The sequence below is a fragment of the Buceros rhinoceros genome, unplaced genomic scaffold, assembly GCF_000710305.1.
Source record: "Buceros rhinoceros silvestris isolate BGI_N320 unplaced genomic scaffold, ASM71030v1 scaffold10604, whole genome shotgun sequence".
NCBI lineage: Eukaryota > Metazoa > Chordata > Aves > Bucerotiformes > Bucerotidae > Buceros > Buceros rhinoceros.
This window is the reverse complement of record NW_010406492.1, coordinates 45,037-66,414: the sequence shown is the minus strand read 5'-3', so window position 1 is coordinate 66,414 and position 21,378 is coordinate 45,037. Positions and strand designations below refer to the sequence as shown.

Here is a 21,378-nt window from a genome sequence, read left to right as displayed (position 1 = left end):
TTCTGCCGATCTGCAAGCTTATCACCTGTGGCATGTACTCATCATTTAAATGCATATTGCATTCTCAACCCATTTTTCACTTACTATACATTCCTAAAATCCTCATACACGTTACACAAGCTGAAACAGTCGAACGTCCCATACGTACACTCCCTAGTTTTCATCTCGCCTTAGAATTTCAGATTCCTGAATGGGGGTATTACAGCGTTACAGGATGTAGAGAGTTACAACCTCTTGCCCTGTCCCCCTCCGACCCCTTGCAGTAATGTACGGCAGTTGTTCCTACTATTGGCACTTTTTTCCTGTCTAGTTGCTGGTATGATTAGTCTGGAGCAGACTGTTCTTACGCGTCAGCTCTTTTTCTTCATCATCTTGAAGAGGTTAAATTACTTAAGCTTGCTGTGTGTTTTTAAGTAAGCCTCCTCCTAGATGGCAAAAACGAAAAATACAAAAGAATTTGAAGTTATGGTGTTGATGTTGCCTTATAGAACTGGCCGCACTAACAGTATTTAAGGAAAGATATTTTTTCATTGTAGTTGAATAAAGCAGTTTGCAGAGATACAGCATTTGCTTACGTTGTCTCTTCCTTGTCCCTTTCGGTTTTATTCTTACAATATTGCACTTGTACATTGTAGCCATCAGAATGCTTTGCCACTTTAGAACTATAGATAACCATACATTCTAATTTTCTTTGTGATCTGATGTCCTCAAATAAAACATCTTGCACCATTAAAACTGTGTATCATCTAGACTGCTGCTGGAGGCATGTAGTGAGAAATAGTGTTCTCTCCTGAAAAATCTGTCTGATGTATTTTGGCCTTTATGAAAAGAGTTATTCGTAAGAGCTGGAGCAACTTAGGTATAAGGAACTGGTGAATGTGATGTGTTGTGCAGTGTGTACACTTCTATTAATAATCTATCTATTCTTCTAATTTGGTATATTGCATACAGAATATATGGTTATTGTGTTTGTTGTTTATCTTTTGTACTTGAAGGTGTCTGCCTTTGCATAAAGTGACATAGAAGTATCATTGGTCAAGGCAATGGCTTTCAGTGTTTCTGCTTTGAAAGAAAATGATGGAAGCAGCAGCGGGATCTACAGGTCATCGCTCTCTACCAAGCCAGATGGCATTGTCAGGTGGACTGGATTTGCTTCAGGCTGAAAAGCTGCTTTGATGTCTAGTCCTTGGTCACAAAGTGCAGCATATCGGCTGGCTGAAGGCCGCACCTTCTTTGGCTTGGTTGTCTGAGGTGGTTGTTGCCACTGAGCTATAGATTAAAAAGGAAAGAAAAAATGTTAGCCATCATGAGCTGTGCAACGAAGCATGCCAGATGCACAATCAGCCCTTTGTAAAAGAGATACTAGTTTCTGAGCAGCCATTATACCAAAGGTAAGTTTGTTTCATATCCTGGTGGTGTTTTTTTTTTTTTCCTCAGCATCTAGTTTCACCTTCAGATGTGGTAAGTAAAAACAATAGTGTCTGTGTTTGTTACTTTGCCTTTCTGGCATTGCTTTCTACCTTTCCTTGTGCACGGGGAAGGGTAACAGCAAGGGGTTTGTTTCCGTGCATTGACCTTACGGTGACAGGCCTGTTTTAGACTTATTTGATGCATATGAAAGGAAATCATCTGCTTGCCATTGTCACCCCTCCTACGCTGAAGAATGCTGAACCAAGTCCCAAATACACAAGTCACACTACCACCACCACCCCAGAAACCATTCCAATCTCCTCTTCCCCCCTCCCTCCCCGCCTTAATTCTTGTTATGAGAAGACTGATAAGAGATTTTATTTTAAGAAAACATTCACTACGTAAGGAGCTGCATTGGAACAAACCGAAAAATTAAGCAGAAAGCCATGACGCATCTACTGCACTTCTGGTAGCTGTCACAGGTGTATTACAGACTAATATACAAAAGAATACAAAAGGTTAGGGAAGTGCTAGCAGAGCAATAGTAATAATGATCCACAAAAATAATGTCATCATGCCGTTATCTCTTGTTAATTAGCTATATTTAATATACTAAGCAAAACCAGAAAGCATGCATGCTTGTTTTGGTTTAGGTATCTGAAAGATGGTGAAATGTACTTTGACAGAGCATTTGTTGTCTTGATGTGGATCGTTACTATTGAGGAGAAACTATAAACGAAAGAAAGAGAGACCGATGTAAGCCATTCTGTGGATAAACTGTAACTTAGAGAACTGTTGCTTTTGGGGGGATTAATGAGATCACAAAAACTGAAGTCACTTACTATAAACATCCAACCTGGCAGTGCAAGACACAATCCCAGCCTCATTCTTAGCTGAAACCGTATACCAGCCGGCATCCTCCTTTGTAGCTCCCTGAATAAGCAGGCAAATGTAGCCGTAGTTATCCTGGTGCATGCTGAACAAAAGAGAAGTAGAAAATGACTGCTTAAATTGCATACGCGTAACAGCTAAGACTATTTTAAAATGTCGTCATAAACTGACCCAGTCCTAGTTACAGATTAATTATAGTCCACTTTTCATTAATACGGAACTTCCTCTGAAATTAGCAAGTGGAAAATAAAACCTTAAGTAGGCTTGATAATTTTGCAGTTTAATATCCTGTATTGAAAAGAAGCAAAAATGCATAAAGACATCTGGAAATCTGATTTAAGTAGTGGGACCTTACCCAGACTTTTTGGGGAAAGCATAAAAAACTTGAGGAATGAGGTACTGAAATGCTCTTAGTTATTTAGAGGAACAGCAATAATTTGTCCGTGTTGTATCAATAACAAATTCCTTTTATTGCAAAATACAATGAGGTTGCTTTTAAACATTCCTACAAAATGTTATCGATATTGAAGACAAGTCTCTAGATCTTAGAATATTAAAATACAGAATCTTAGTTGCTTAACTATGCAGCAGAGTTATGAATCAACATTTCTGCTGAGAAGCAGCTGGCTTTACTTGGGAGCCTAGGTTTACATCAGTAAATTTCTATAATTCTTAGTTCTAGAAGAAAAAAACTACTTATCCAGTTGCTTAAGGTGCAAAGATAGTTGCTTAAGTCCAAGGAATTTTAGTTCTGGCTCAGGTACCAGGCTGGCTGCAAGTCTGAGTAACTATCATAAATTATTACAGTAACTAAATATTTATGAGCTGCCGTTCTTAAGATGACCTAGGTTTTCATATGTATTACAGGATCAATCGTCACTGAAGTTGTACATGGATAAATTATTCTAAGTCAGTCTAACCTCACTCGGTCAGTATTGTATGTGAGTGACTCGTTCTCCTTCTTCCAAAATATCTGAGGAGATGGCTCCCCCGAGATTCGACACTCCAGTCGCACTGGGAATCCCTCAGTCACACCTGTGTTTTGTAGCTTCTCTATAAACACGGGTGCTTTGTGTACTTCCTTAGCTGTGAAAATAAAGATTGCAGTCACGTTGACACTAGTCTGTGAAAATGTACAACAGCATTCAGCAACGTGCTAAAAAAACCAAAAATGACAAATCTAAGTGGCAGGAAACTTTAATGTTATCCTTGTTAATCACAAAGTCCAGTCTTGGTTCATCTGAAGAAAACAGTCACGTAAGTGTATCAACAGGGGAAAAGTGATTGCTGATAGAGCTAAGCGGAGTTCCCTCCATCCCCAAAAGAGCTGAAGTGCGGAGCATGAAGACTGGATAAATGGGCTGCGCTACCCTTGTTAAACAGTGCTCCTTTGTATTCTGTAAAAGGGTGAGCTTTCATTATAGAAGGAACTGCTCTACCAGCAGGCCGGAATGGCATTAGTGTAACATGCTGCGGAGCACACAAATCGTATCACAGCAGCTACCCACTGGTAGGTAGAGACGGGGCTGCACAATTTGCCATTAAAAACCCCATTCCAGTAAACAGTCTGGTTTGTGGCCTGAGCTGTGGTAACAGCCCTCTTTTCTTAACTGTGTGCACAAAGGCTACTTGCCAGTCAACTGATGTCACAACATGACATAAATATATCACCTGTAACTGTACCATAGTCCTGTTACTGATTGGTTCCTTTTCTAACCCCCCTGCCCGTCACCCATGACATTTGATGGCACTTAGTTTTCCACTCTCATGTGATCCTTATAGAGCTCAGTGTGGAAACTTAGCATGAAGGTGTTACCTGCAACAATGAGCTCCAGGCTGAATGAATTTTCACCAGCTCGATTGCTGGCAATGCACGTGTAGATTCCAGCATCTCTGGCTGTGACGGGTTCTATGATCAAGGAGTGCACACCATTCTCACGCACCAACATTTTGTGAGAACTATCAGGGCGAATTGGTCTTCCATTAAGTTGCCAGCTTAAATCTGGAGTCGGTAATCCACTAACCTTAAGCGTATACAGAATAATGGGAAATGGTCTTAGCCATACGAAACACTGGAGGAGTCCTGACTTGTTACTTTAGAGCAGTTTGGTTTTGTTTGCTACTGCAGGTGTACCACAAGATTTAAAGATCTAATTCTGTCCTGAATTACACATTGACTCAGTTGTATTCATTTACTTACTTACTTTCTGGCAACTCCTTGAATTCCATGATGTCTCATGGGTGTGACTGAAAAAAGATCAGTGTTTAGATATGCTAGAAGCTAAATAATCATACATTGCAAAACAAAAGGCAGGGTGACACCTTTTGTCTTTTTTTTATTGTTTGCTCTTCAGGTGGAATGAGAAGATACTCGTTTCTACATTATCTTCTTGTGGAAAACTTGCAGACAAAAAGATGCTGGCTGACTAATTACTGAACTCTTAAGTTCCATTCCACATAGGTGTAACCTAGCGACAGCACCACCTGCACTAGTTACTGCTTGGTCTGTGTGAACAAGTCTTGTACTTTTGAAAGCCGTGCCATTTGCTGTGGGTACTGCTTGAAAACAAACAGCTTCTCCCAAAAATAGCAGTGTAAAGTAAACAGGAGTCATCCAAGCCTTCATTAGTTCTATTAAAGTGAGGTCATAAATCAAGATTATATTGTCTGAAACTTTAACAGGGGATTGAAACTCAGGTAGTAAAAGGACTTAAAATGGATAAGCATGCTGCCTTTATAGTATGTGCCACTTCCCCCCACACCTCCGCATTACCCGGGTTCCAAAAACCAGTTTACTGTGAGCTGTAGGATTTGCCTGAAGCACTTTCATTGGAGGGGAAGCAAACCTTTATGGTCAGCTTCCTTATAAGCAGTGAGATTAATGAACATATTGACACTCTCTGACACTGCCAATAGGTAAAATAGCTTTAAAAAGAAACTAACTGGGATTGTGAGTCAGCTAACGTTACCGAAAGGTTGCTGCTGCCCTTTGTGTGGTACTTGCCTTGCAGTCCATTCTGCAGAGTTTTCCTTCTTGCACAGTCAGGTCTCCAGGAGCCTGCAGAAAATGAGGCCGGAAGAATCGTTCCTGAATTGGTTCATTTTCATCACCACTGTCCCTTGATCGAGATCGTGGTCTTAAAATAACATGAAATAAAGGTAAATTATTTTATTTTGCTGCCAACTCAGAAGAACCAAAATCACTTACAAGACTACTTTGCATTTTAAACTGCTTCTTTGACCCATACCGTAATCACTCCATATTTACATGCATAGACTGGTAGCATTTGGCTCAGACCGAGTTAATTATGACACTGCACTTATTAATTATTTTCATTTAATTCACATGTTATGGGAAAATACGATCTAGAAAACAACTGCGCTGCAGAATAATTGCTTGTAATAATATAATTGATAGTATTTTCGATTGGAATTAAGTCTTTGTATCACTGAAATACAAATAAAGTTGGGAGGCCTGAGCATATAGCTTCAAGTTACCTGTTTCTAGAGTCCTGTGTATTTAATCCCACTGATTTCCCCAGAGAGCACAAGTACTGCTCGTTAATTATGTTAATCTTTAAAAAAATAACAGCAGCTAAAAGCAGACTCATCTCAGCTGAGAAGAGACTTTTCACATCAGACTTAGTTGTTGTGCACTACTGGAGACCACACAGAAAATTCTGTGGTTAAAGTGCTGTGGATATTTAGTCCTCATTTAAAAGTTTTTTTGTTTGAGATATTCTTGAACATTTTCAAAGCCAACAAATTGTGGTGTCAAGGCAATGAGAATTTAATTTGTGAGCAATCGGAAGAAAAAAATTGGTCTTCATAAAGATACCTTTAAAAGTTTAATAAAAAATAAAAAGAAGGAAAAATAACTCCTGTCCCCAGAAACAGTATCAGTCACCTTAAGCTTCCATGGTATTTAATATCATGGATATTCATTTAATCCATTTTCAGCAGTGGCTGTTCTAGGTGGTTCATCTAATTTAACTGGATTTTTTTCTCCAGCTGAAATTAGCGTTATTCCATTTGTGTGATTTAGCAATCAGGGAAACTTGAAACGACATTTTAGATCAGTTTTTGTCATTGCCTGATCAGCTCCAGTGGATTCCATTCTGGAGCCAGTTGCTGCCTTCAGGAACATCCTGTTGCAGTGAAAAGGAGCTGGTCAAATATCCTCCAAGATAACTTTTACTAATGACATTCCACTGTGAAATTCTCTTTTCTGAATTCCACTTTCTGTTAACTTTTGCCAGTGTTTCCGTTTTGGCCGGTGTCCGCAGTATACATGCTGCTCTATAAGTGGCTATGCTGTGTTTTCTACTGCCCAGGGTGTTTCTTTAGGTTAAAATAATTCATAACAAAAAAAGCTGAAACCCCCCAACAGCTGCATTTGGAAAACAAGACGGTGTGCTACTGTGTGGATGATAAACACTCAAGCTGCACGCTCTGTTCCACTGAGGTAAATTTAATTAGAATTGCTTGAATTCGGTTTATTTTGTCCTTCTCTGTAGCTGCCCTTCTCTCTATTATTGTTCTGTTTGCATTCCGACCAGTCATCACTTTTGCTGCAGCATTATCTGTCATAAAGATAAATTTTGACCTTTTCATGTTAATCACAGACTTCCCACAGCTATAACTAAAGGCAAATGGAGGTGCAGGGATCTAGCCCATGGTGCTTATTAACGTAGGAATGGATACTGAATTGGGGAACACAGACTGACGTCTTTGCACACACTAAAGCTTCTGTAAGTCTTCAGGTGCCCACATCCCAGGTCTTATGCACCCAGTATTTTTTGCCACTTCAAAATGCCTGAAGCTGCTTCAGTAGCTCCTGCATTACAGCTCGTAAGCGATGTTATGCGCTAGTTGGTGTTAACATCTTTATCAATGATCTGGATGAGGGCATCGAGTGCACCCTCAGTAAGTTCACACACAACACCAAGTTGAGGGGCAGTGTTGATCTGCCTGAGTGTAGGGAGGCGCAAGAGAGGGATCAGGACAGGCTGGATCAGTGGGCCGAGGCCAATTTTATGACGTTCAACAAGGCTAAGTACCAGGTCCTGTGCTTGGGTCACAATAACCCCCTGGAACACTACAGGCTTGGGGAACAGTGGCAGAATGGATCAATGGACCGAGGACAACTGTATCAAGTTCAATACGGCCAAGTGCCAGGTCCTGCACTTGGGTCACAACAACCCCCTGCAATGCTCCAGGACTGGGGAAGAGTGGCTGGAAAACTGCCCAGCGGAAAAGGACCTGGGGGTGCTGGTCAACAGCAGCTGAATATGAGCCAGCAGTGTGCCCAGGTGGCCATCTCACTGCTGCAGCTGCACAAGGCAGCAGCACCGGTCAAAACAGAGACAAATCTTACACTAAATGAAATGTGAAAGCATAAAGGTGAAGAGTTTGTGACCGAAGATTTTTTTTTATAGGATGTTCTTGAATCATGAAAACTAAAGTTTTCAAATTACATATTTAAAAAGAAACCTAAACAAGCATGCTATCTAGTCTAGAGCCAGAAATAAAGGATGCATTTCTTTTTACCTTTTTTATAAATTTACCTCTAAAATTGCAGTCTACTTTTTAAGCCTTTACCTTGAGAGGTGAAACTAGGGTTATTTTAATTCTAAAACATTTTGTGGTTTTAAAGAAATAATGAATTTAGTAGAGCCAAGTACTTCAGGTGTCTAGGAACTACCAACTGCAATAGACTGGAATACCCTGGGATTAGTTGTGGGTTCTCTAGAGCTGTGATGTGGGCATCAAATTGCAAAGACTGGTTTCAGCATTACTGACATCACGTACTAAATGTGTCCAGGGGAGACTTTGTGGGTTCGAACAGCACAAACGCACTAGGAATTTCAGTGAGCAAGAGGCTGGGGAAGACTATGGCTGCAAACACTAATTTGGGATAAAAGAGATGAAAGTTCAAGTTAGTGCTACGATGCTGAGCACCATCACGTCCAAGGAATTGAGCCTAAGCTTTGTGCACATCAAAACAAGTCAAAAATCCCCCTCGACCCACAAAGTAAAGCTGAGAAGGTGAAGTTTGCAAGTTAAGCAAATTCTAGAAAAATACATTTAAAATTAAAATAACAACTACAAAGAGTATTTTAAAATGTCTGTGATGTAGTGAAGATGACAAAAAGCAGAGCTCTGCCAGAACACATTCTGTAGGAGATTAAAAGTCCTTCAGGAAAAAGCCTGTCAACAGTAAGTAACAAGTCATAAAGTTCATCAAGCTAATAATTAAGCTTGTAATAATAATAAAAAAAAGTTTTGTTGCTCTCTAGCAGAAAAGCTTGATGAAACAATATTGTAATACCACAGGAGTATTAATTATCACAAGCATGTGGCAATACAGGTGACAAACAGCACAGTATATGGGGGAGCACAATACTGTGGTATGTTACATTGGAAAAGCCGATGGTGAGAGCCTGTCCTAGGAGGGTTTTACACGCTCACATTTCATCAGTCGGGGGGAGAACTGGGTGATGGGAGTAGTGGGAAGCATCACTAGACAGCACTAGTATTGTGCTGAATGCTCAGCAGAAACAGCCCTTGTGCAAGGAAAGATATCAGGATGAGCCCTTCACATACGGTGATTTTACAGGAAATAAGAATCCTCGACAACTGCCCCATTTTTAATGAAACGGCTATACGGAAATCTCTTATTTATAATTCATTACTCTACTGGATGCCCAACCAGAGTGACAGTGGCTGCCTGCACGCTTGTCTCAATCAGCAAACAAAGTACCAGCCACACGCAGGCTCAGACTCCAATTGCGTTTGGAGAGGTTGCAAAAAGAGCCTCTTCCATTATTACCCAAAGGTTCTGCCCGCTGCAGAGACCTGCATTTTATCCTTCAGAAGGATGCAAGAGCTGCCACTCGCTGCTCTCTTGCCCACACCTGTGTTCCTTTCTCCCATCCCCTTTTTTAAAGACGTGTCCCCTTTCTCCCCCTGTGTGCACTGACTGACTCAGCTGACTCTTCACGGCAGCTTTTCTTTTTTACCCATTATTTGCAGGTGTCAAGTGCCCTAGTTCCTGGGCAGGCTACACCAGATGGACCCAGCGTTTTGGGGGCTGTTCTCAAACTGCAGCGACAGCAGGATAATCCGCTCCACAAGCATTCTGAGCTTTGGGCTTCACAGTCCTAAACGTGAAGCGTTAGAGGAGCAGTTGGTAGGATGCCCCAGTGAGACACTGGGAAATGCTTTCAGGATTGCAAGCAGCCCAGTTTGTTCCATGTTCACTGAAATACTAAGATAGTTCTAATGTAAATCTAATAAACTTCTTTGGCATGCAGCTATTTCTGCTGTTTCTTTAAATAGGTAAAGTACTTAACTAAAAGCTGCAGAAATTAGATGTTCCTGGTAGAATCCTAGTCAGGCAAGAGGTTTTAAAAAAATGTTAAGTGACAATTAGCTGTTGGGAAGGACCTTATGTAATTAAAATAAGGAGTAATTAATGTGAACATCTCAAAGAAAGGAGGAGGAGACAGGGAAAATTAGAGAAACATAAAAGTCAGTTCAGAGGTTGCTTATACTTCTGCGTGTGCAAGCTTTGCAGAAATTTTTAGACAGCAGATGTCACACTTCTGCCTGACTGTCATGGTTTCAACTTACCTTCTTACTTCACATTCTTTATCTTACCATAATAATTTTGCAAAACATATGTTATCAAAAGAAAAAAACCAGAACAAAACTCCCCCAAACCCCACTGAGTACCTTCTTATATGAGGCTGACCAGAAGGTGACCAAGGACTGCGGCCTCTTTGATTTACGGCTTGAACCATCAGCCTGCCCGTGCAACTTATTCTGCCCTGTTACGATGATGGAAAGGAGGAAGATTAAAAGACTTAAAGCGTGTAATACTAATAAATGTTCAAACTGATCTTTCTTTTCTTTCTTTCTTTCCCACCTGTTACAGAACCTGTAATACAGTCTTTTCTTGCATAATCAGTGAAAATCATTTGCCAGGATACCTTCTGATATAAAAGTCTCTTATCAGCTTCCAATCTCCCACAGACTAGACAGGAATAATTGACTATGTCTGCCTCGAAGTTTTTCTTTCAAAAAAGATCATTGGTACCACTGGTAATTAAGTCCTTCAAAAAGTATATTGCCTAAGTTATCGATGTGGGTGTGAGCTTTCTCTGTGTACGGCAAGTGGTCTGAAAGACAAGACAACTAGTTCAACATCTTGAAAATGGCACTTGGTTAGTGTTGGTGGTTAATGACAGAGGTGCTGCCTCCAGAGTGGATTGATCCACTTGATCTGGTCGGGCTACAGCTTAACCGCGCCCCCCTCCCCCCCGAATATAAAACCCCAAAAGAATTATACAAGTGCTTAAGGGGTCCTCTCTGAAGAGCACGGCTGGTTTGGCGGCAGGAATCGCACCGAAGCCCACAACTCCACACTGGTGGATGCTGGAGGTGGTTCAGTCCTCTTAGGTTATTTTGAATGCATGATAAATAAAACATGGGCTCTGATGTATTTGTCCACCTTTTTTTTGTTTTACTTTGTTTTTTAAAAGACAGATTGTCCACCACAAGCACTAGTGGTGACAAATTTGGGATGGGACTGCCTGAGGCCAGAACTGCTGCCATCCAGGGTTCTGTAGAATTCACTGTGTAAGGGGTAAAAGCATCTGGTGGTGTTAATAAATACACACAATAGACTCAAATATAAAAATTACATATAAAAATAATACTGTAGTAGAAGTGTATGTACTTTTATGTAACAGTGTATTAATTTTAATAACTTCTGAAAAATTATAGTTTTAAATAGCTCTTTGATAAAGGTACAGAAGATTTACATCTGTCTCTCTGCCCCCTGGACTGGTAGCAGTAAGGCAACATCCACGTAAGCTCTGCAGTGCAGAATCATAGAATAGAAACATTTAGTTTGGAAAAGACCTTCAAGATCATCGAGACCAACTGTTAACCCAGCACTGCCAAGGTATTGCCCAGAACTGTATTTCAGTTCTGAGCTGTGAGCTCCACACTCAGTGCTGTCAGCATGAAGTGACAAATATTTTATCACAGTAATTCAGGGGTTGCAAGTAGCTGTTCATTAACAATTGGACAAAGCCCATCAAAAACCACTTTTGCTGGGGGTCAGAGGCAGTCTTCAAATGGCAACGACCTTCACGTTACTGCTGGACTGTTAGAAATGAATTCTCTGTGTCTCACTTTTATTCCCACGACCTGTTTAGTCCACAAGAAAAACACTTGCATGAAAATAAGCCATTGTGCATGACCTCCAGCAATTTCTTCAACAAAAGCTTTTATTATGTGTTACAAGACCATTAAAGACATCTGGAACAAATAAATTTCTGTTTTAGGCACCACTGCATATTAATCTTCTGCTGGCAGGTGATGAATTCACACGTTTTGGGGTAGTTTTTGCATATGTCAATACATGAAGGCGCCACAACTGGAAACACAAAGGACAGTAAGGCATTTGGATAGGGAAGAACAAGCAGGAAGCCGAAGATCTGGAAAAGTCAGGAGATGAATGGGAAGGAAGTGATGAGTGGGAAGTAATTCATGGAAAGATGGCCTTGAAAATAAGGGAATCCGGACGGAGGACCGCGGGTGCATAGTGCAAGGAAGTGGGGAGAATGGGGTAAAAGGAAAGAAGGTGAAAATAAGGACTTAAGCCCATACAGCTCATGGAAAGAGATTAAGGGACGTATCCTGTAACTGAAGGCCTAAAACAGGCAAGGTTTTGTGTTTGTCTAGGCCCAGGGTCAGTTTGTTCTGGATTAAGTTATAACAGCAAATTTTACTGCAAACCCCAGAGGCGTGCTAGACCTTAATTCCAGATCACTGCACTTGACATCGCAGGCAACGGTGCCTGCCGTGTTAATGACCACGGACGATTCCCAAGATGTGTCAACAAGTCATTTTACATACATAAAACCTGGAATATTAGTCCAGATCATGAGATGGCATATACTGTCAGAGCTTCAACGAACTGAATCCTTGCTTTGGTAAAATCAATTTCTATCAGCTAAGAATGTGCTTTTTTGCTTTGTAGTTTGGTGCTTCCAATAGCACTGACCAAAACACAGCCTAGCAAACGTCTACCAGTCCATCAGAATTCTCAGGTAGGCTCCCTTACATTACTGTATTTTGCTTTTCTTAAGGAAAATTTGCCAAATTTGCGTAAATTTCTGATAGCTTTGAGATGTGGACAACTTTCCATTAGAATTAAGAAGGCTATGCCAAAATTATTTCCACTCAGGGTGACTCACAAGAATTGGAATCCACATCTTAGAGTGTGAAAGGCCAGTACATTAACTCATCGCTGCCCTTTGCCTCCGTTGTACATACTGTTGAACTCGTAAGTAAAAGCAAGCAAACAGTGAAGGAGATAAGTCTATTTGCTTGGGAATTAAACTGTGAAGAAAGAGGAGAATGGGCTTTGTGGAAGAGGCAGATGTTTTGTTTTAGGGGAGCCAGAGAAGGATGCTTCTGGTTCTTCTCCAAAGAGGGGGGGAAAAAAGCATAGACTCAGAATTTTGTCATTTAACAGCACTGCTTTTCCAATCCCCAAGCTAGGAACAATACAAAACCAACTCATATTGGTACATCTAAAAACCCATGAACAAACTAGTGTCACCAGTGACCAGAACTGATAACCTACTGATAGGTCACTGTTGTGTCAGAATGGGCTAAAAAGTAGCCCCCTAAAGACTCCGGGATGGAGCACAGGGCCCAAACGCAAAGGCAGTGTATTCACCAGGTTCTCCAAGACTTTGGATCATGCAGTAACGCTACAGAGGGAAACTCTGCACGTGCACCAGCACAACACTTGGAGGAAGATGAACCGGATGCTATTCCTGCCTTGAGCATATATGTATTTAGCCATCATTTTTAAACCTGCTGTGAACGTCCACAATTTAAATGGTACCAAGCGTTATAACACATAAAAAAAGCTCCCAGCTTGAGGAATTCCCTTGGCCCTACGCTATTGCTTTATTTCTGTTACTTTATATGTAGAAAGAACATTTAAACTACTTAGATTGAACTACTATGGTTTGTAGAATGTCACCTAAAACCGCTCCTTGTGTGTCGTCTGTGTGCACAGTCCCATACATTCACAAACGCTGCAACGAGAGCAGGACTGACAGTTACAGAGCAAGGCAAAAATGGCAGTGTCGTGCTAAGTAACCTAGCAACAGTCACAACAGAGCACAACACTCCTGGTTAGATTAAACTCTGTTCTCAGAGATGCAGTTTGTTATTTGACAGTGTGATTCTACTTGCAGGCCTGGGCTTGGCAAGAGATTTGGTGCTACAGAGGAAAATAATTTGTTACATCCCTGAAGTTATGTTACTGCCTTGGTTTCTCACGTGCAAATCTTTCCCCTCAATTTACTGTGCTGTAGGAAAAACGGATTGAAAAGTTACTTCAATAGGATGCACGAACTCTAAGTTCCAACACACTAGTGCGTTTCTGTTGTACACCTCAGCTCTTGTATTGGGCCTGTGAAGAACAAATCATATTACAAAACCAGTACCACTCCACGTTTCAGAAAAACATTAAGACTTTGAGATCAACAGGAGACCTCCCCGCTGCGTAATAGGTGCTAGAATTTTTTGCCTTACAGAACTGCAATCAGTACCTAATGTAAACATGTTGAGGTGCAATGTACTCCCACTCATTTAAAAAAGCTGGCCTCAGTCAGTGAGTATTGTCGACAGAAGAAAAATTAAGTCCCTGGATTGAGTTACTTCTGCTGGTAAACGATATTTTTTTTTTCCCTTTATAGTATGCATGCTATCCACGCTCAGTTAGGATACTGAGATGTTATCGGCTGAAACAAATGGTGGTAGAGTGATTAAAAAAACAACACCCCTCTTCTCTGAAACCTCAAACCATAGGAAAGAAAAACCTGCTGTTGAGTTGCTAATCCCTTGGAGATAGAAAGGTCCCACCCTACTGATGCAAGATGAAAACAGAAATCTAACTGCACACTTTACAATGATTTCATCATTTAATTAAATCATGCACACGTAAGATGAGATAGTTTTCTGAAGATTTATGTCCAGAAGCATGTTTGCTCTGGGGCCAAACCTTCATTTACCTGTGGGTTAGCAGCCATAATAGTGTAATTCCCATCATCATCCAGGGTGGAGGCTGCAGTATGCAGCGAGCAAGTCCCGTCAGGCTCTCTTTGAATTCGGTAGTGATCACTTCGTTTAGAAATTTGCTTCCCATCTTTAAACCAATAAATCTACGGGAAAAAACAAGGCATGGCTGATGAAAGGTGGGTCTCACTGTCATCAATTCTCAATTAATAACTAACGAATCTTAGCTGCTGAAGACCTCTCTGGTAAGCATCAAAAGAAAAGCAGTTTCACCAACTGGTAAAAGTGCAGAACCACGCTCCACAAACCACTTTCACTAAAAGCCAAGTTACAGGTTAGCAATTGTTCAAAGAGAAAGACATCAGTGTGAACATTTGCCAAAGAACTGCACAGGCAGGTAAGGGCTGTAGCCATCTCAAGGGCAGAAGAGCAGCTGAACATTTCAAAACCTGAAAGTAAGTGTCATTACAAAGAAAAGTTCTCTTTCAGAGAAGATTGCTAATTTAATTTTTTATTTTGCTTAAATCTGAAGAAATTGCCACAAGAACTTAAGAATGCTAATGCTCTCTCTTCAGAGAATAAAAAGCATTAACCAAAGTAATTATAGGAATAATTAATTCAGTGATTAATAAAACAGAAGTAAATCTCTCCCTGTTGAAACGGCCGTTTTGTCTCATATCCATTACGCTGACTGGACTGAACCAAAAAGCCAGACGGCGATTCAGCCCCTCGCGCTGGCAGTGAGCGGTTTGGTGTGCGCGCGGGCCAACTCAGGGTAATTACATGATTGAAACCAGCAGCGTCAGCCCGGTGTGACAGACATCTACCGAAATGGACAGCTTTAGCAAGTAAAAGGAAACACTTCAAAGCCAGCCGGCGCGTAGATAGCCTTCAGTATTTTTACGCCAACACCAATGTAAGTTCCAAGTTGTACAGAACAGTTACGTTATCTATCAAACAGGGCTCTTGTCCGTTACTTTTGATACATAATTTTATTCTTTGGCTGACCCAAGATCTACTTTCAGTGAGCCAAAAAAATGATGTCTGCAGAATAGTATCTTATAGTAAGCCATGAATTACACAAAAAAATATGTATACGCTTCTAATGCCTCAACTTGAATTGGGGAAAAAAATAAAATCAAGTATTTTGACCTAGCTTTGGCTTTGGTGTGGGGGTTTTTTGCTATATATTAAAAACAATAGAAAACTGCAATCTGAAATCTGCTCAAATCAAAAGAAACATGTGTGGTGTATGCATGAAAACACACAGAGCAATATGTGAAAAATTTTGTCCTAGGAAGGCTGCAGTCAGCTTCCCAAACCCATGTTTAAGCAGGACGCTATTTATAATTTCTGAAGTGTCTATTAAGACATAGTATCAGTGGTGTTCGGCACTGCTTAAGTCACTTGTGCAGATACCTGCACTATTTTTACGATAACAACTCGTCCAAAGTACAACAACTTTATTTGTCCTGGTCACAAGACTGCTGAGACTATTTAACGTGAGGTAAATGCACACATTTTCCATAGTCTAATTCTCTAAGTGGGAACTTAGGTCTTACTGCGAGGAAAGGGTGCTGGCTTTCCAGTAAAAATGAAATGGCACAGCAAAGCACAATTCCTGATAGTTTAATGTGCCAGGTTCTTCATACGTGCCAACACTTCATAGCTCTAAATGGGGGGGGGGAAAGTTGGGGATAGACTTTTAAATTTCACAGAAGATCAGTGGAGAATGTTTTGGAGGGAATGAGTGCAAAGTACCCTTAAAAATTAGTTACCATGTATGGCTTTTATATTAACAAGCATTACGCGTAACTTGAAATGATTTCATTTCCTCAATAGCTGGTTATACTTGTTTCCCATTTAGTCTGTCAGCGGCCTTGCAGAGACTCTGCGGTGCTAACAAAAGATTTAGTCATCTCTTCTCATCTGCTGACAGAGCACTTACTGGAGATGCAAAAGATACCCGGTCACTTATACACACGTGCTAATGGAGGCTGCTAACGACACGGCTGCAAAAAATGAGTTTTAACTTGCATGCTTTACACGCATCATAGATGCTTGAAAATCTGTGCAAAAAGTAGGAATTATTTAACAACAATGCACTTATCAGAAGTATGAGGAGACATGCCAGGAATTATTACATGGAAATACCTGCAAATACAAACTGGACCAGCTATCCAGGCATCATGCGTATGCTGTCCAGTGCTTATTTCCACTAAGCTTAAAAGCACTGGCATCACTGGGTTTTACTTAGGAGCAGTAAATTCTTAATATTACCTTACCTAACACGGAGTTAATGAGGACTATACTACCACTGCTGGAGACAATGGCCCTTGCAGTGAAGTAAGTATTTCTAGGATACCTTTTAATAAATGTACCGTTAAACTACGTAAGCATGGAACACTACATCTGGATTGCTTTTATTTGCACCAGATTTTCAGAAACCAAAGTGTAATGACTAGAAATACAATGGAATACACAGTACGAAAAGGGGTTTTGATCTTGGGCAGCACAGGCATTTTTAATCACTAAGAAATATATTCAGCCACGTGAAGAGCGAGTAGTATGAGCTTTATGCAGCATTCATGTCTCAATTAACCTTTTGTATGGCATTGTCCTAACTCTGAAGAGAAATATCCCTCAAGAAGAAGTATCCCTCTTGTATCACCACAGGCTCTCGTTTTAATTACGAAGTAGTTTTACATTACACTGAAGGTTATTACAAAAGTAGACTCAAATTTAAAAAGTCATATTTATGAAGACGGAATTTGCACATCAGTATTCAATTTACATGGTATGTTCAAGGGAAAAAAAAAATCAAGCCAATAACCCTGCTAAGAAAAATCCCTTGTAATGAATGCCAGATTTTAGAAGCACTACAGTCCTTCCCAAAGCCGTTCCTTGGCAGAGCTTAGAATACTTAGAAGGGAGGAGCTTGAAGTTAGTAAATTATTTCCAGCTTTTTGTTTGCCAAAGTAAAGAATTTATTCAGGGGCAACACTTCCAGCTTCAACACATGACAGCAGAAGGGCAGCCCTTGGCCATCAAGCACTTCAAAATTGCTATCTTGGTGTGCTCCAGCAGATGAGGGGAAGATACACCCTTTGACGTTTGCAAAGCCCATCTAACAAGTAGCCATCCAACAGGACTGAAATTGGTTCCATCCCAAGCAACTTAACAAATCACACAAAGCATCTGCAAGCGAAGGGACTAAAGGGTCATAGTCCCAGATGCAAGAGCAAATCAATTCTTAATGTGCATGATTTGACGCTGCAGAAAACCAGAACATCGTATCTGAATCAAGAGCGCATTCACATCAGATACTCCTTTATAATGCCGTGCTTTAGGGGAATTACTAACAATGTGGTTTCTTGGCTGTGCAACCCCTAGCGCCAAAACAAGGCGAGTGAGGGAAAGGAGACATCCTTTTTCATCTGCCTTAAATCAGATTAAGATGACTGTGAAACTACACCTTAATTGAAAACTGTGAAAATTAGGGAACGGCTAAGTTGACTAAGGCTGACTCATACTAGGTGATCCAACAACTTAGTCATAAACCTCAGGCAAAAAGAGTACCTCTCCAGCACACTGCACCTCAACCATCCATGAACCCATTTGTCTTCCACCCTTATTTAGCACAACAGACTCTTCTGTACGGTCATCTCGAAAGTAATGCTGGACATCAAAGGTTTCGTTTCAGTCAGGCAGGGCTCATCTTCTCAGTGTATGTCTTCAGTTTGAAGCAGGAGTGCTTTTTTAATATCAGTAAATCAGCCCCACTTACTTTGCAGAGGTTCACATCGTGTTGTGGTCTTGGAGCACAGAACTGGATTCCTTTCAGCTGAAACCAAGCCAGAAAATGTGCTCCAAGAACACATCTAATGTGCTGCATCTGCTTCAGCCTGTGGGATGAGATTAGAGATACCCTAAAGTAAAAGCTCCTGAAATGTATGCAGGGACGGATAGCTCATTCTACAGGTTTTCTTCTGGTCTGCACTACTTGTTAATGTAGATGGAGCCCTAGCTCTCCGTTGCTCTTTCTCTGCTACCTGACAAAGTCCATTTCTCTTTTTACAGTTTGTGAAGTATCATACACCTGTGTCATTGGACATGTAAATTTATCTGCATTTATCTCTGTTCAAAAACTTAAATACCTGTAAAACTTAGCACTAGAGGAGGGATTTGGATGTGGCTACTGCTGTCAAAGAGCAGTCTGTGAAAAAGCAGTCATGTCTAAGAGAGAAGGCACCTTTGATCTTCTCTAGGAAGAAAAGAGCCCCTATCCACAAGAGGTCACTCTAAGAGCTGCAAGGACCTCATGGGTAAAATGCCGGCTTTGGCAAGGAAGTTGAAGAAGCTGCTGCTGTTTGCGTGATGCATAATGTGTCAACTAGTTGATTGCCAAGCAATTTCTGAAATGGTTAAACACAACATACCAAAGGAAGGCATTCTTCCAGACTACTGACATCACACAACTGGTACTTCTGCATTTGCTAAAAGGAAATGCTTCCCAAGCCCAACCCTCCCTCAGAAGTTCATCATTAAAACCTCACATCAAGTCTCGTCTTGCTGTTGGAACATATGGGAGCTCATGGTATTTTATTATGTCTTCCTCTAACTTTCAATACAATTTAGTCTTGCTAGGGTGTGTAGATGTAAACTCTGCAGTGTGAAGAATGTAGAGGTATCATGCTGGCTCCTGAACCAGAAGCAACATATTTTAGCATTAGGATGTAGCTGTGTCTGAGCTAATTGCCCACGTTAACCTGATGAGGTTCCTTTTGAGACTACTGTGCCAGCTCACAGGGGGTTTTCTAGCATCGCATTGCATTCTGTGGTAGAGATGTACCCTGAAGGTACCTGAAAATGACAGAAGCATTACTTCTAGGCAAAATAATCTCAGGAGGGAGAATCTAAGAGCTGAAGCCTCATAGTAGGATTTTTGCCTAGCCTAAACCTAGTAATTCCAATCACATCAAAAAGAGATCTGACAGTTTATACCAGCTAGGAGTCTGTCTTGTCAAGAGGGAATGTCTGCTGTTCCTGTAAGACACAGTCCACGGGGGCCAGGGGCTCCCTGTAAGGTACCAATACAGAACTCTTCAGAGTGTTTCTAGAAACATTTAGCCTCTTTTCTTACCTTTGGCTTTGGATTTCCTGCCACTTTGCATGTGAATGTGACTGGCATTCCCTCAAAGATTTTGTAATGCTTCAGCTTTATCTCAAAATACGGTGACACGCTGTTATCGATAGGTTCATCTCCATGTTGCACCTCGTCATCTGATTCTTCCACAGGAGATCTCTCCAGCCTGTATTCAATTTCACTGATCAATCTTTGCTCGAAGCTGGAGACTTTATACTCCTGTCAAACAAGAAAGGTACGTATTACTGTCCAGCTTCAACACATTGCTCAGCCAGATGTGTTCCCAATTTTTTTTTTTTATTCTACTGATCTTTGACAATCCATTAAGGTTTTACATATAAAAGGAAACTGTATCTTGCTGAAGAAAAACACTATAATCCATGCCTCCAATAACTTCCCTATGAAACAATGCAGACATCTGGTATGAGGCAAAAATTGTATTTCATGTTATTTCAAGGTCTAATTTATATGGGGAAGGAAAGTCATTGGCTGCTTTCTTTCCATTTTTTAAAAAAGCCTGTAAGAATAAAAGTATTCTGAAGCAGTTCATAAAGTCAAAAGAAACACACTAATATTTCCTTGAGGGTACAGGCAGATTTAGGGTGGGTTTTGCTTCCCAGTGGCCAGAAGACCATATGGTTCACATCTGCTATTTGCACAGAACTGTGCTGAAGGCTGCACCAGAAGGCTAAATGGATTTTGTTTACAGTTGCCTGTTAAAATGGGGGGGTAGGGGAGGGTGGAAGAGAGAGAATATGGCAATGCTGCCAGTCCAGGACAGTTGCTTCCCTTTGCTCCCATTACCATGGTCCCCTTTGTCTCGCCAAAAGTATCACTTTCTTCCTTAAAAAACCCAAATTTGTCATAAGAGTATTCAAGATACAGAAAGGAGAGAGGGAAGTTTCATCCAGTGTAAAACACTACTGCTTGTTTAAATTTGCCATTCAAACAGTGGGAGATGTCGCAGTGACATACAGAGTTATGTACCTGCTTGACCTCTTCACTCTATCTCCTTCGCAGCACAGAGGTCCTGCTTTGAATCTTGGTGATAACGAAGATAGTGCCAGAATGTAAGAAAAATCAGAGGCAGATCCACATCCCACCCCTCACTCTTTAATAGCTAACGCTCTTCTGAGTCAGCAGAAATACAGTCACTCTTTCAAATGATCTTTGACCATTTTCTCTGACCCTTTATTTTATTTAAGATAGAACATTTCTCATATGAAGCTTCCTTTCACATGCCCATCTTCTACCATTGACTCCGGTCTGGGAATGATGTGTAGTCTTGCTACTGACTGGTAACAGAACTCATTATAACCCTCAATAACGATAAAAAGTGCAAGATGAGAGAAGCACCTTTGCAAAGTGCAGACATTATTTTAATTTCTTTGTTCTACTTCCCACAGAAGTAAATCATGAAGTACGCACGGTGTACCTAAAGAGCAGCTGATTTGGACGCAAGGCAGTTGGTGTGAGTGTATGTTAACGTTATAGCAGAAAGGTGCTGGAGCACACCATTGCTGGGGTCAAGCTGCCTGCCCTCAGACGGTTAGGCTAACAGAACAGCATCAATGCCTTGAAGGGACAACAGCCCAAAGGTCCCCAGTTATTAACGCTAGGTGACCTCTTGTTATTAACCAAGAACAGTAGAAGGGAAAGGGTAAAGATGACAGAGAAAAAAAAAAAATCAATGGAAAAAAAAAGTAAAACAGATAAAGGAGAAAACATTAACCTTTTGCTTATCCACAGGACTCACTACAGAAGCACCAACAGACCGAGATTCCTGCAAGGGTAGAAAAGAAGATAAAGAGGCAGAAAGA

General features: G+C 40.8%; 1 protein-coding gene across 1 annotated transcript in view; it reads right to left on the bottom strand.

Annotated features, from left to right (window-relative positions):
- Positions 1-535: 535 nt before the first annotated feature.
- PALLD (palladin, cytoskeletal associated protein) overlaps positions 536-21,378 on the bottom strand; it is a 36,615-nt gene continuing 15,772 nt past the window's right edge. The window contains exons 4-11 of the mRNA XM_010134109.1: positions 19,556-19,777; positions 14,409-14,558; positions 10,039-10,133; positions 5,306-5,438; positions 4,118-4,325; positions 3,222-3,387; positions 2,253-2,386; positions 536-1,269 (exon numbers count right to left, since the gene is read on the bottom strand). Of these exons, the coding sequence (XP_010132411.1) occupies positions 1,097-1,269; positions 2,253-2,386; positions 3,222-3,387; positions 4,118-4,325; positions 5,306-5,438; positions 10,039-10,133; positions 14,409-14,558; positions 19,556-19,777 (1,281 nt within the window). The 3' untranslated portion in view covers positions 536-1,096. The remainder of the gene's footprint in view (positions 1,270-2,252; positions 2,387-3,221; positions 3,388-4,117; positions 4,326-5,305; positions 5,439-10,038; positions 10,134-14,408; positions 14,559-19,555; positions 19,778-21,378) is intronic.